The sequence below is a fragment of the Neodiprion pinetum genome, chromosome 4, assembly GCF_021155775.2.
Source record: "Neodiprion pinetum isolate iyNeoPine1 chromosome 4, iyNeoPine1.2, whole genome shotgun sequence".
Taxonomy (NCBI): domain Eukaryota; kingdom Metazoa; phylum Arthropoda; class Insecta; order Hymenoptera; family Diprionidae; genus Neodiprion; species Neodiprion pinetum.
The window spans coordinates 2893792-2910455 of record NC_060235.2 but is presented as its reverse complement, the minus strand read 5'-3'; the positions used below and the strand labels follow the sequence as shown (position 1 = coordinate 2910455).

Below are 16664 nucleotides of genomic sequence, written 5' to 3'. Positions count from 1 at the left end.
CAATTAAACTCTTTTTAAGGGGGTGGAACCACCCTCAAAAGTAAGGCGATACGTCGAGAAGTTAATTGGCAGTTTCACCTGATAAAATATTGAAAAATGTAATTATCTCAGTTGGAAAAATGAAAAGAAAAAAAAAAAAACATAAGAAATGTGTAGCTTACTTTTCAGTCTACTGTAACATATTACAAAAAAAAAAAAATGAAATCTGGGATTATGTAATACTTTCCTTGAGTCAATCAAGACCATCTTAATTTGTGAGAGAAAGTTTCATTCACGGATGGAATGGAATGGAAACGAAAGGTTGAAGTTGGTAAAGTTAACGTAACCCAACATCGTGTAAGAAACAATCAGGTGTCGTACAATTTTAGAAAGACTTTCAAGGAGTTTCGACTTTTGCAAAATATGAAAACGATTGAATTTGAGAAAATCCTGAGGTTCCAAGTAACCATTTTATTCAACCATGCATCCAATCATATCAAAGTAACGATACCAACTTCAACCTTCGCATGGAAATCAGCGTTGGCTTATTGAAAAACTAAAAATAAGATGATCCCCAGTTTCGCTCCGAACTGCATTACGTTATGCAACTTGATTTGTAATCGGTGTAATTATACCACCTGTTACGTTGTTTGACGATCTGCGGGTTCTTGTACCACGAAGCATCGAATACACAAGTCCTTAACTATTTTCATTTCTTACCACAATCGAAAAATGTATTTCTACGTACAAAATGAAAATTAGTTTTCTAACTGTTACCACAAAGTCTAGTATCCGTTACTGTTCTTTCTCATTTCGATCGTTCTTGCTAGATTTTCTTGCAATTATCAAAAAATGATCGACGACAACGCAAAATGGTTACGCGCACCTCGTTTTTCGTAATCCCAACAATATTCAAACAGTTCTTTTTTTTCAACGATACCTGTTTTACACTCAAGTTTTCTAACTACTGCAAACAAATGAAACTTTTCTCAGCGTAAGGTTGTCTAATGGTATACATTAGGGCTAGCAATCGTTATCATCATCATCATCATTATACGTATCCACGAGTGCAGTGTATTATGTGTTGTGTGTATAGATGAGATTGGTCAGCTGTGACTACCTGAGCATTTGAGTCCCTGATGCGTGATGCCGTGCAGCATCGAACCACAATGGTCGCAGAAGGTCGGCGTCAGGTAGGTGAACACCTCCCATTTGTGATGCGCGGTCACGGCCTGAGAACACAAACACGGGACCCAGGCCCGGTTTTTCATACCGTTGAATATCACACATGGAATATCATCACATGCCTACCACCACCCATCATCATCCCCACAAATTCTAAATTTCCTCCTCCTTCACCACCTCCACCTCCACCATCACCTTGTCATTCTCGCCTCATCGGACCATCACTGCTACCCGCATTTTTCATACATTGGAACTCGTCAGTCAGCGGTTTCTATCGCCTCCCATTCGCTCTTTTCACCCTTGACTGTGGTATCGACCCTCACCACGCGCCCTTTCGACGACTCTGCTTATATCGTTAAGATTATAGAGACCGAATCCGCACCGTGTATAACCAAGCACACAATCAACAGCCTAGTCTGAGGCTGGCCAAGATTGCAAGTTGCCGTCGGTATTTTTATTACCACGCAACGCTTAACGTGTATAAAAGTTTCTACTATTCTTCTTTGGACAATATCAAGTAAGTGTACCAGTTATCGAACCTCTACCAATTGTTCACCGTTCTTCGGTTACAAAATTTACGAAACGAGACAAACTTCTAGCGTCTTAACTCTCTGCAAACAATTGGTTTTTAATCGTCGAGTAAATTACAATATCTTTTCCGCAAATTGTCGTTATAAAATATCATTGGGTATAAACGTTTCGATAACTCATGGCACACTTACCTTGGGTAGGCATGTTTCTCTGAAACTTGCTGTAAAAATTTTACAATCATTTCGTGTTTTATATCATTCCTCAAGTTTTTCTTCTTTTTTTTTTCTTTTTTTTCTTTCCGTTAAATACTATTTGTAAATTCTGCACACTGTACCACTGACAATGAGGCGAAGTATGCTTGAATATGATATTACGTGCGGTATATGCGATAATGTTTGAAATTACATGTATATGAGATATTGATTTACCGCCGTTTGTAACGGTTCTCCGAAATTATGATCCTGTTAAATAAACAATGAAACATTGTGACCGTTTATCACGCATCAATTTCTCCCATCAAACCAGTCGATTCAAAGATGACGATAACAGCTTTAATGTTATAACGTTACACCGGCAAAATATTACGCCATATGTATATGTTTTACTTTTCGTCTCGTAATTTTTTTAATTACGTCGGTATATCCTATAGGTTCGAATTGTTGAGCCTTGCAGGACTCTGAATTCTTTATTCCCGACGCCTTTATATTATATTTCCCAACAGTTCAATATTCTTAATGTTAATGGGTGCTTTTCTCAATTCGTATTGCGCTAATTCGAATCGGTTGCTCATTTTGTCCTCTGTAATAATATTTCGTTGTGTTCATTTTGACTTTCGATTCTGCAGCTGTCAGAACTAATTTTTCTTTTTATCTTATTCTTTTTTAAGCATAGGGTTATTACAAAAATTATATAAAATTAAAGAAACTAACATTGGAAGTAATTTTTGTCGAAAAATAGACGCGGAACTGAAGACAATTATTATTATTTTTTTTTTTTTTTTTTTGTCAATAGTAGGTACAACAGTGAGTAATAGTAGTAGTAGTTGTTGCAGTAGTATAAGAATTAAGGTACACCGTAAAAGAATTGGAGAATTGAATAAATCATCTGTAAAAGGGTGCAGAAGGAGTGAGAGGAGTTGAGTGAGAAGATCAGTATATATATACATAACTATGCGAGCCATATAAAAATATTCGACATCAAATATATATATATATGTATAAATATATATATAATACATATAATATATCATAATAAATATATATATATATATATATATATACATATGTATACATATATGTATTAAAAATGCACATTCGATATTTATCGCATTTTTTATATGTAAAATGTTTATATTATAAAATCGTTATTTGCATCCTTCAACAAACAAGCAATTCAGTATACTTATTTACAAATAGTCTTTAATTTTTATTTAATTGTGTTTACGTACACTAATTATTATTTCTCATTTTATGTCGATTACGTAATGAAATGCAACAATAATACTTTTTTTTTTTTTTATATATATATATATACATTTATATGACGAATCTAAATTGTAACATTTATATTGCGTGATCGTACGAGACGAGTCTCCTCAGAGTAGTTATAAGCTGCATTATCATCACCACTGACACATCATCCAGCTAATAAATCCATTATATCCATATAAATAAATAAATAATAATATTGTATGATGCACAGCTTCCAATGCAGACAACACGGAATAACAGAATAATAGTAATAATAATAATGTGTGAACGAGAAGAGTTTTTGTGAAACTAACAGTATAAGCATAAAGTTGTCTATAGGTGTGTGTGTGTGTGTGTGTATGTGTGTATGGGCGGGCGTGTTTATAAATAATTATGTAATCAGTCACTCGAATTCATCTGTCGTACTACCGATCTCTGTTATTCGTGTTTTTTTTTTTTTTCTTTACGTTTCTTTTCTTTTAAATTCTAAACATCGCAGCGTTTCGATTAGGTATATATTTCATCCACTATCCATCTGAGACAGGGAAGTATCTTCTGTAAACAATTGTGCAGAGATCAAAAGATCGGATCTGAGCTTCGATCAGCACCTAATCTGACTCGTTCCAACTGCTTTTTTTTTTATTCCAACCGAATGTCAATTCGCGAGGAATTATATATTACAGAGACTCGCACGATATTCTCGTTGAAGAAATTTGTAGGTAATTATTTATTTTTTTTCTCTCAGTAATTGCAATCAGTAGGTTCACAGTGGCTGAGTGTTTTTTTTTTTTTTTTCTTTCTTGTTTTTTTTCGATATCAAAACTGTAACTAGTTGACTCAAACGATGCAGGAGAATTTAAACGAACGATACGTTGATCGTAAACGTATAAAATTTCGATGGACGGAAAGATTGTTTCAGTTTTGATTCGAGAAGAAGAAGAAGAAAAAAAATCCACTGGGAACCCATTAATTAACATTACTCTACAGTGATATTTATCAATGCGTCAAACTTTCGGCCAACTTGTTTTCAATCCGAAACGAAATGCGAGTTTCGATTTTATAACGAAATATATGAAAAATTGAGTGGCGATTTTTTGGATCATTTTTAGAGTTCCATATCTGACAATGTGATAGAAAAAACGTAACCCTTATACAGGATCAATTTCTTGTTCGTCCGTCTGTCAAGACTCTTTTTTTTTTTCATGAACGGGTAGAGGTAACAAGTTGAAATTAATATCAAATACCAAGGTGCGGTATGTAAAATTTTACATCCTTGGAGGTGTGAAAAATTCAAGCTTCCAAGTCAACGCGATCAAAAGATACGACCATTTATGTCACAGATTTTTATACTCGCAAAGTCACAAATCAAAACCTACGTGGTATTTTCCCGTTGACCTAGAATCATTAAATTTAGAGAGAAGCAAACTCTCAGGGCACAAGTAATGGAAAAAGTTCGAAAGCAGTTCAGTTGTACTTGTATCGTAAGAAAAAAAAAAAAAAACTGCATGTTTGTCGGTTCTCATTCAGAATCTCCTTTTCCAAAATTCCCCCAGAAAAAAATCTTCCCTCCTAAAATCCCTCTTTCCCAATATTATAATACATTTATCAATATTCGTGCAATCATTTATATATCAATTTTTCTTATTTATCCGGGAAAATTTAATCCGGTGGATTTTTTTCACCGATGATATTTCTCCAGCTGGTATTTTTTTCCTCGTGATTTTATACGGGGATATTTCGTCACAGGAGGGGGATTTCGAACGGTCATTCGCTTATCCGTTTTTTTTTTTTTTCTATCTTTTTGTTTTGTTCACAACTCGCATTTTGTTTCGGACTGAAAACAGGTAGCCAGAGAAGTTGGCAGGCATGCATGAATATCACTGTACGTACACTTGGGGACAATGAATCTGAGACGGCTTATTTTTTTACACTAGACAGTCATGTTGGCAACACTGAGAAACCTGCAGCGCCACAGTCGGCCGAGCGCGAAACTAACTCGATCTCAATAAACTTGACATAACCTATGACCGTCGAATCTAACCTTAGAATACCGCGGGGATAATGACTTGTTAGATCGACACGTATTCTAAGGTTAGATTCGACGGTCGTGGGTCATGTTAAGTTTATTGAGATTGAGGTAGTTTCGCGCTCGGCCGACGGTGGCGCTGCAGGTTTCTCAGTGTCGCCAACATAACTGTGTAGTGTTAAAAATTAACCGTCTCAGATTCATTGTCCCCCAAGTGTACGTATGGTTTGGTAACACAACAGATGAATCTCGAATTGAGATAGATAGAGATGGATAGAGATATAGAGAGATAGAGAGAGACAGAGAGAGGTGTTACGGGTATATGAGCGATACCTTGGCACTTCATGCCCTGGTGAATGATGCCATAGAGGAGGCTACCGCAGTGGTCACAGAAGGTTGGCCCGCTGTAGGAGTGCTGCTTGAACTGATGTTTCGTCCGGGTGTCCTGCGTGTCACGTCCATTACACCATATTACACTATCGCATCATGATCACCCGCGATCAACACCAACCCCCATGCGTCAAAATCATACACCCTGTCTCACATTTACCTCTTAACACCCCGAGTTCATTCCCCCCCCTACGATTCTTACTGCGCTTTATTGTTAGTAGGTTGTTGTAATTGTTGAATCTGTATTTCAACCTACCACCAAGGGTTACTTATAAATTATTACTGATTATTCATCTGGCGATAAGATTTTTTTGTCTGAAAATTTTATCCGTGTAATCCAAATTCGCGGATTCTGATCATCGAACTCCGTTAATGACGAGGATAATGAAACACACTGGGTCGATTTCATGTAACACTGTACCACGTTACCGCAATATATCGTTTTATAGTATCACCGTTTCGTTTCTATGATTATTAAAAAAAAATTTTTTTTGTTACAGACGATAAGGTGGATTGTAAAAACTGCAACAGGACGACGCATCCACACGTCATTCCGGAATCACCTGAATGTGAGTGTAATCTACGTTTATGGATGAATTTATGGATGTGTGATACACAAGGGCGGTCTTTATATGCAGGGGTCGAAAAACAAATTATTTCAGTCTCCTAGTCTCCATGTTTAAGCGGGAAGTTTCAGATTATTCATAAATATGCTCATTCGCTATATATTGTACTGAAGTTTATTTCACGGTTTCTCGCAGGCAAAAAAAAAAAAAAAAAATTAAATCAATATTCCAGAATATTCAGTGAGATTCGTCTTTCTCTCAGTGAAAAATGAAAAAATCACCAATAAGGTATTTTTTTTTATTTTCCAAGATAACAAATGTAAAAAAATAACCTCGACATTGGCGCGTCATCGACTGTGATATTAAGTATAGTGTTGACATTTGGCTTATTCCGTAAAAGTGCTGACTAAATGAATGCTAGTGTTTTGTTTCATTTTTTTTTTTTTTGAATTTTTTTTTTTCCGCCGAAAAGAAGACGAATCTCACCGAATATTCGAGATCATGGATTTTTTCGCCTACGAATTACTTTAAAATAAAATTCAGTACAAAATATAGCGAATGAGCATATTTTTGATTGATTAGAAATTTCTAGTTTAAACTGGGAGACTAGGGGAATGAAGTAAGAATCTGAAAAAAATTAGGGCATTCTTTTTTCCACGATTTGAAACATTTTTAACAGGCTCCATCATGAATATACAGTTAGAAGTTTTCACTCTGTATTTATAAAATTGATAACGCATGTACGTAGGCCATCATCACACGTGGATATCCATATATATATATATATATATAGGTATAATAAGTTAATTACATAATTGCACACAACAGAATGCGGAATTATTACTCAAGCAACGGTTATATACGACGTAAATTATGATAGCAGAAAATTTGAAGCGACAGCCATGCGATACCTGCAGTATAAATTGTACGTATAATATATTTATTTATCCTACATGTATATAATAATTATACGCGATCGGTGTAAACCTTAACGAATTTGTTTTTTAACGATGAATGTAAGACTACATCCTCGTACGTCAATTCCTGCGATTTGATTATGATTTATGAGCAGCAGTTTCGTTGCAAGGGAATTTTTTAACATCTACCCATTTTTTCATCACACATATTGCTGGAATATAAATTATAATTGTAGGTACGCGCTCGTAAATCGAGCAACGGTAAGAATTTTTCCAAACACCTTGACTAATCATTATTCGTAACGTCTCGATGACTTGCAATAATTGAATGCCATACCTTGTTACTTACACTTGACAAAAAAAAAAAAACAAAAAAAACTCACCAGGTACTTATATAATATGGGTGAAATGAAAGTTGGTTGTTATAAAATTCCACCCCGAAGACACCGGTCGAGTTTTCTTAACGAATGGCTCTTTTGTGTACGCGGTATAATGGCTGCTGCAACCTCCTTGAATATAATCACTTCCGCATCCTCCCCCCTTCTTACCGACTGCTGGTAAAGCAGTTTTAAGCTCATAATCACTTCGGCTAATTGCCATATCCTCGTTATACGTATAATGGGACTCATGGTCAGCAGGCGACAGATTCAATGTTCTTATTAAAAATTTATATACTCGGATCGTTATTTTTCTCTACAACAATATGATATTAATCACAAATCAATGTCAATTCACGTTTATTATTATTAACAATTGAAGGTCTGTACCTATAATGTGTATACAGGTATCAATCCTGTTTTGTTGTGATTTTTCCGTTCATTTCGTTTATTTTTTATCCTCATCCCTAATTGTCCAAACATTGTTTTTAGTTCAAAGTTATCGTCATCAGGTATTATTATTATTGCTTCTCATTAGTACCAATAATACTTATTTTATATTGCGATAACTGTCATGTGCGAAATAAAAAAAAAAAAAAATCAGAGGTTCATCATAACGGTTTGGTTTGTACGAGTTTATCTGAACTTTAAACGTGTACCTACGTGATAATTATATATATATACGAGGTATTATCATTTCAGGATAATCTCGTAATTGTTTTCTCTTTATCTTCTTCCCTTTCAAAGCGTTAAACGTATATTATAATATATAATTTGTTACGTGCACTATGTACAGTATTTCTTCAGCTGCATTGGTTTGATTAATTATTAATTAGATGTACAACAAAGCATAATACATGAAATTCCGCGACGCGTATGATACAATTGTTACACCTGAAGTATAAATTTACTAATTACTTATATTTACCCCCCCCCCGTTCGCATTGATTTTCTTTCTACTTACAAACATGAACACCTATCATACGCAATTTGATGATGTTTCGTTTTTCTTAAAAAGAAAGAAAAAAGAAATAAAACAAAATAAAATGGTGTAAATCAAATCGTACGAAATATCTGATACTTACGTCCGAATCGGCGCCCTTATCCGCTCCTGGACACGTGAATGTGACGTATTCGTGACATCGTTTGTGAACGACGAAACTGCATACTGTAATAAACAATATTCACAGACTGCAGACCATTATCACTGGTTACAGTCAATTGTAAACGCGCTTTTCACCGAAACAGTTGTTGAAGCCGCATTATTTTAAGTCGTTCTTTGAACACATTACGATGCGCTTACCTTGACACTGGTAACCCTGCTTTCCGAATCCCCTGTAACAAAAAGAACGAATATATATATATGTAACAAATAAACGGAGTATAAATTTTGTCGCGACTGTTGCTTTAACAAAAAAAAAAAAAAGCAACGGAAACAGAAAGAAAACAAGAATGAAACGTAACGGGAGACTGGGAGTCATACGATTGATGTAAACGTACAGTTATGCAATTCTCGCAATTAAAATCGTTCATTTTTTCCGTCAATTTCACGTGATTAATTCCTAAAAAAAAAAAAAAATGTATCACATCAATTTATTTTCCACTAGTACCAGTACGCCGGTTTTTATTCCCGCGCATGTGTTTCAATTGCACTTGCCGCGGTATGATGGAAAACGTGATGGGGTTTTAACTCTCCGAGGAGTTGGTGGGGTACACGAGTTACGTGATCAATTATATACAAGAACACCCTTCGACTTAGCTATGTGTATACCTATGTAAGCGCACATACATACTTGCCTATATTCAAGAGAATAGTAGTCAAACTACCTTCGGTGTATTGTAAAAATTTATTTACAATGACAATATTACACGTCTGTCGTTAAGATCCGATGACTATTGGACGAGAAAATATGTTGTTGAAAATATATATAAGCAATAGCAATTGCTTTAAAATTTGAATTTTGTAACGACAGTTTTTTTGTAAAAAAAAAAAAAAAAAAAAAAATTTCAGCTTGTCGTTCTGCAACGTAAGATCGCTTGACATGAGAATGAAATGTATCAATTGGTGTACGTTGCATTATAAGTACGTGCTTCGATATACGTATGTATGTAATAGGATACGTGCAATTTCAATGCAAAACGAAATTGAAGAGGGAGGAGAGAGGGAGATAGATAGATAGATAGATATCGGTTTTTATTATGCTTGGCCCAGTCAGGCCTTGACGCAAGTACGGAGTAATATAGTTAGACATTAGTGGATAACCAAAAGGTACAACGCAGAGAAAGGAATTTGTAAACTTAAGATGCGAATACCACGCACTGTACACGATAGAAGTAAGAGTAAAAAAAAAAATTAAAGATAATATCGAAAAAGAATAAGTTACTAACGATAAGTAAAAATTCAGGAGATTATAGCAGTTTCACAGAACAATTAGGATAGAGAGAGAGAGAGAGACAGAGAGAGATTTGATTAATTTTTATTTATTCCTTGGTTATATACCTTGAGGCAATGGCATCCAACATGTAAGCAACATAAGTTTGAATTATTGTGAAGAAAACGGATCAATATCAATCGAGTACTTATGGTTAATGATAATAATAATAATAATAACAACAATAAAAACAACAACAATAGAGAGAGAAAGCGGGAAAGCGGGTAACTGGTGAGCTTTGGGCAGTCGTGTGATTTAATCGGGTTTTCCCCAGAACGGAGCCGCGGTTTTCGGAAAAGAGAAAAACCCCAGAGGAGGCGCAGAGCGAGTGAAAGAGAGGTAGGTAAGAGAGAGAGAGAGGGGGGGCGGTGAATCCCCGAAGAGAGTCGGCTGGGCTGCTGCTGGGGTGGTTCTCGCTTGCTTGCTCGCTCGCTTGCGCGGAATCTTCAACCGAGCATGAACAACCGCCAACCCTGGTCTATGACGTCACGCGCGAGCAATACGCTTCTCTCTCTCTCTCTCTTTCTCTCTCTTTTTCTCTCTCTCTGTCTCCCTCTTTCGACGGGATTCGCCCTTGCTCCTGGCTACAATAAGCGTACCACCAGCTCCCAATTTTGATTACACGGGCAATCCAACCGAATGAATCAGGCACACGTCTGTTATAAGCGGATGGCGATTCTCGATTCTGAGGTCCGCAATTTGTTCGATCTTACGGGCTTACGACAACGCGGTTGGAGACATGTTCTTTGAAGGTGAAGGAAATGTTCACAGTTTCATGCTTGCGGTATCGAATTAAATTTTTATTCACGTTGTATTGTTGGAATTTCGTTGAAAAGTACAACTTTTTACGAGTTGGATGAATTCTCATGAAAGAGTGCGAATTTCTACGAAAAATTGCGACGAACGGCAATTTTAAAATTCAATTTCAGATCGGTAAGATTACGAATATGCAGGAGAAAGTATGAAATACTAGTTTTTGGATCGCCGCTAGATGTCGCGTATCTCTCGCAAGAAAAACTAATTGTAGACAAGTCGAGTATACTTATCAGAATTTGGGAGAAGACTGATACTCTCATCTTTTGAGTATGATTTAGACGGATTTAGAGAATCTGTCGTATATTTTTGAACTCACCTTGTCTTAATACTTTTTTTCTAAACTAGGAATTCTACGATTATTCGACAACAAATCATATCCATTTCAATATTTGATGCAGGAAAAACAATCGCGGAAATGCAAGCTTATTGTATAACAGTTGTCTTATAAAAAATAAAAAATTCTGTGACGTGTAAAACTACGAGAGTGTCAAAAATTTCTCTGCTCAATCGTAAAAATAAAATTCCGTATCCAGCGGGCAAAATTATTTCCACCAGAGATACGATCAACGTATCAACGTTTGTTTCTCCCGTATCAGTTGCGCATAAAATTTGATCAGAGAAGAAAACTCGTTTCAGTTTTGATTTCAACAAAGTAGCGAGAGCCACTGAGAATCTATAAACGAACGTTATCGTGACCGTAAATTCCATCGATAAATCTGCAAGAAATCTATAAAAAAAAAAATAAGAGAGAAAGACAGAAAAAGATGACTTTTCCGGGATGTGTTCAGTGAGATAAAGACAAGGCTGAAGGTTAAATCCCGGGGAACCTTTATCGCGGATGCAAGGATGTAAGGAAGGAAGAGAAGAATTTTCCAGACCCTCTGCAATCTGTGAGACCGTTATACCTACACCTACCGGGTGATTGAATTCATACGGGGGAAAGTGACCCTAGCCCCCATGGATTCCAACGTCCGCCGCACATACCTCGTACATGGTTCAACACAATGTGCCATCGCACACTCGCAGTCCTCCGACATAGTAAGACACCTGCTTCGGATTTCAAGCATCGCGTACGTGCATGGATGTACGGATGTATGGATGTAGGTACACGTACGAAAGAGGTACGGGAGGTAATAGAGGTAGGTATGTACCTACAGACATAGGTGGAACAGGGGGAAACCCGCCGCGGAATCGATTGCGGCTTTATACGAGGGCAACTCAGGCGAACCGTCGGGCAGGCCGCCACGTTTTCAACCGTGCCCATCCGACCCACACGACTCTTACAACTCCATGTATGTGTGTGCGATACGCGTCCGTCTATACGTGTGTTTAAAGTTGATACGTAGGAAGCCGCCCACCCCGTTTACCGTGTTTTGCCGCCGCTGTTGCTTCTGCTTCCAGCTTCCGTCGCTTCTCTATCCGTTTATACGTACGTACGCGTAAGGCGTAATCCGTATCGCACGGTCCGCAGGTGCGGCGGAATTAGATGTATTTACACCGGGCTGCGACTTCCATCTCGATGCCTGGTATACATTGTACGAGTATCCAGTGCATGTAGGATAGTACGTACAACTGTATATATCTATGTATACTTAATGTTTATGCTTAGGTAGGTGTATCCACATTGACCAGGAGCCTTTCAATTTTGCACACGGTTAAACCAGCGGCACGCGCTCTAACGCTTTGCCAGAACCTATTTGAGATGAGGAAAAGTCTAATGCCGTCTGCCCGGTTGGCCGTATGTTTGGACATACGTACGTGTTGTAATACTGGCAATGGATACCGTCTGCAGGATCAAATCGTGGTAGGGAGATAAATGGATAGATATTCGGATAGATGTACATGGATATTTATTGTGGAAAGAGGGAATCGTTTAAAAATCTTGAACACGTCCAGCGATATGAGTCATTTTCGCCAATTATAGCGAATGTACCAAACGATAAGCGAAACAGAGATCGCTTGTTGCTATAGTCGATAGAAACGAACCTCCAGAACTAATTCGAGTAACGCAACCACTGACAAATCAACGATTCAAAATAAAAAAAAACAGTTTCGTCACTCTAACGCGAAAATTGAAAATGATTGTGCTTGGGTGTTTTTCATACTATCCCAATGATTTTTGCCTCGTTTTTATCGCTGACCAAATATTATCCAGCGATTTAAAATCGTATACGTATCATATATGTATACATATATTAAGCACGTATTATTGTAGCGTTAATTTAATCGTTGACAAACGTTTCTTCGTACCGCTCGTAGTCGAAAGTATCCATCTGTTTCTCATCCACTTGATACATACAACTAACACGTATACTTGATAAGATTTTCAAAATTCTACCGCAAACGATAGAATTTTTCACCTGCGGTATCCGCAATTCAGCTTCAATCGAATACCGGATAGCCGACCTTTTCTGACCTTCGGATAAGATTCTGTAATATCCAATATCTTTTTCACTCTTATTATTCTCCTTTTATTCGCGTTTTACGAGAGCGTCGCGACGACGATGGAAGGGGTTGGTGGGGTAGGAGGAGGGGTAATTTAACGGCTCGGTTATCGTTTTAGGCAGACGTCTCGTGCCCCGTTTTCTTTATATATAACTATAATAAATCTCGGCATATATATTAGTAAAAGTATATATATATATATATATATATATATATATATATATGTGTGTGTGTGTGTGTTTCTTTTTTATAAGAATTTTACGGCATGGATACCTGTCCAACACCTGTGCAAAGATTACGGTCATTTTCTTCACCGGCGTTCAAAGTCGATCAAGAACGATGAGAAACAACGGTAAGATTAATTATTGCAGTCTGGAACGTCTCGATCTCTCGGCTCGATATTCTATTACGCCTACATGCATAAGTTGCGATGAGATATTAGTTATCTGTAAGGCCCGGATTAGCAAAGTACACCCATGCCTCGCGGTAAGTAATGACCGCATATTTTTATACGCCATTTCGCTAAAACGGCCCTTTTGCAATTTACGGCACGCGATGCGCGGTTATAAGGCGAAGGATTATTTTTGAATTTTGTTTTTTTTTTCTTCTACCAATTTTTACAGGAAATAAATAGAACGAAGCGATTTGTGAATTACAAACTACATTGTTTCATAAAGAATTGAAACAGATTCAATTGAATTTTTAGTGGTTTGTGTAAAAATAATTTATCCGTGTATCATAATACGACTTTTCGCTTTTTGTTTGGCGCCATAAAATACAGTTCCTGTATTCCGTGTATAATTTTTTTTTTTTTTTCAAGTCTACATTATATCGTACATATTTCGTAATTTTAAACAGATATTTATCCGGGCCTTCCGTTAATCCGTATTAAATAATGTATACCATACATTTTTTTTTTTTTTTTTATTTTAACACGAGAATTCCATCCTCCGTTTACGTATCGGGGAGACGCAGAATTAAATTATTCAAAGTATGTACATAATTCGCGATTGCTCTGCAGCAGCGTGAGGTTTTGAATTTTTTGGTTAGAAATTTTTTCCGTACACCGAATAATGTCCGGCAGCGTTGTCGTCGGTATATTTTATACGACGTGCCACACGCCATGGCCGAGGCACACAGGTTGTGGAAAATAAGATTTCGCTTACGTTGGGGTATGTGGGTAGGTACTACACCACACAAGCGGAAAGGAAGCCGTTCTCGCGTATCCTCGTAATATGCAGAGGCAAAGGCCGAGACGTTTTTTTTTTTTTTCTTATTATCCGGGAAAAACGGCAGCGGGGAGAAAAGTGGTGGCAGAGGAGAGGAGGAAGAGGAAGAGGAGGGTCGTCTATGTATCGCTGAAGAGACGAGAGCAGACCGAGTGGCGGCGTGGCGACGACCGGGGTGCAGAACGAACCGAGGCGAGGGAAACTAATCTCCGATTAGCCTACATTGCTGGCTGAAAGCTTATGTGCCTACCGGAGAAAGAGATGGATAGAGAGATAGATAGATATACGGACAGATGGATAGATAGACGGAAGGAGAGAGAGAGAGAGAGAGAGACGTGCTCGACAAAACGTCGCCGACACTTTCCTCATCCTCCTCCTCATCCTCCTCCTACTTTCTCATCCATCTCTTCATCCCTTAGTGTCCATTTCATGCATGCATGCTGGGGCGGTGATAACGGAAAGAGCAGCACGTTTTCTAACAATTAAACTACGGTTTGGAAAGTAAAATATAACGTGTCGAATTTAAGGGTCGTCGTTTAATGTGAAGAGTGGTTTTTTTTTTTTTTTTTTTCTCTCTCCAAGATAAACCGTTTAAATCAAATTTCACATAATTTTCACATCGTATTTACTGACGTTGGAACAAAACTTTGTGAATTTTTTGGAAACGTGATATATTGAATATAACCTAATTTGTACCGTCCGATAGGAACGTATGTAAAAAAAAAAAAAAAAAGTGCAGACACGATATCTCAAAATGCACTTTCAGACCGATCCTGCGCAAATTTTTACAGCATCTTTGTTGTACCTGTACTTATTACCTGAAACAGGATAGTCATTTTTCTCAAACAACTCGGCCATTTTCAATTGCAGCGGAAAATCGTGAAGACGAAACTTGTAGGAAATTAAATTTTTTACGACTTTGGTATGTACATTTTTTTTTTTTTTTTTTTATATCGTTAGCTTTGAATTAAACCTGAAAAAAGCGGCGAAATAAAACTATCGCGTTGTGTCATTTGTTTTTAAATTTAGGAAATAACGGTGAATAAATTGACGGTTCTATTTTTCTTTCCCATTGGCGTACGATCTTGAATATTGACTGTTGGAAAACAAAAAAAAAAAACAAAGATCAAAATTGTATAAAATCAAATTCCCTGGAAGTTTCTTTATATTCGTTTATGCCTTGAAGTAAAAAATAAATGAGATAAATGGGATAGTTTTATTTCACCGACTTTTTCAGGTTTAATTCGAAACTATCGATCTTAGAAAAAAAAAATGTCGACATCGAAAGTCGTAGAAAATTTAATTTCCTACATGTTTTGTCTTTTCGATATTTCGTTACGATTGAAAATGAGCCGAGTTGTTCAAGAAAAGCCATTTTTCATAAAATCCAAAATCACGGGTACATGCAACGATGGGATTTGGTCGCCATTTTGAATTTAGAATGCCAACTATGAGAACAATAAAAAGAAAGTACACGATAATGACTGGACTAGTAAGAAATGAAAATAGTTAAGGACTGTATTATACCCATAGTGCCAAAACCATAACTAGACATTTTTCTCGGTGTACGTTATTTTATACTCCAGCATATAACGAAGGGTCACGCGAGCCGGTGGACCGACTAAAAATAGCTCACTCACACTCTCTCTCTCTCTCTCTCTCTCTCTCTTTCTCTCTGATATTTATGGAGTAATTTAAACTCGCGCTTTCAGCAATCGTTTCATTCATTTATCCGACCTCCGAAATATTCGAGTCTTTTTACAGCTATAAATATAGGAGAAATTACTCGAGTAGTCACGTACCAAGAATTTAAGGTAGTCTGCTTGAGTGATTTACTTCTATAATAAACACGTCACTTAAAGCATATTGTCTTATCTCGCACGCATCTAACGTGTATAATCATTCTAGACAATTAACTTCGCGGCTACTCAAACGTTAATTGTAAGATCGCGACCAATATACGCGCACACATGCCATATATATATATATGGGGCATTCCACGTCACCTCGACCAATGATTTTCCCTCACAATTTTTGATTTGCTCTAGGATTTTTCACACGGTTTTTTCAGTCGCGAAAAAGTGCTTCTTAATTTTATCAGATTTTTTTTCCTACAACCGTCAACTTTTCACGATTGTTCAATTCTGTATAAAAATTGGCACTGTTTCAAAATCACAAAAAATGAGCAGAAAATTCTGCGTCCTTGCGGGAAAAGATTCAGAATTGAATGCAGAATTTTTGGTAATTTTTTGAGACTTTGAAAGAGTGCCAATTTTTTACATGGATTTGAATAATTTGAATG

The 16664-nt window shown here is 36.9% G+C and overlaps 1 protein-coding gene across 6 annotated transcripts in view; it reads right to left on the bottom strand.

Moving 5' to 3' along the window:
• The window catches only part of Pkc53E (Protein C kinase 53E), a 49838-nt gene that overhangs the window by 17696 nt on the left and 15478 nt on the right, over nucleotides 1–16664 (bottom strand). For 5 of the 6 annotated variants that reach the window (XM_046621810.2, XM_046621805.2, XM_046621807.2 and 2 more), the window contains 3 exons: nucleotides 8744–8775; nucleotides 8526–8608; nucleotides 1100–1211 (listed from right to left, as the gene is read on the bottom strand). In XM_046621810.2, coding sequence (XP_046477766.1) covers nucleotides 1100–1211; nucleotides 8526–8608; nucleotides 8744–8775 — 227 coding nt within the window. Of the gene's footprint in view, nucleotides 1–1099; nucleotides 1212–5523; nucleotides 5636–8525; nucleotides 8609–8743; nucleotides 8776–16664 lie in introns of all 6 variants that reach the window. The other variant, XM_046621804.2, reaches the window with a different exon arrangement.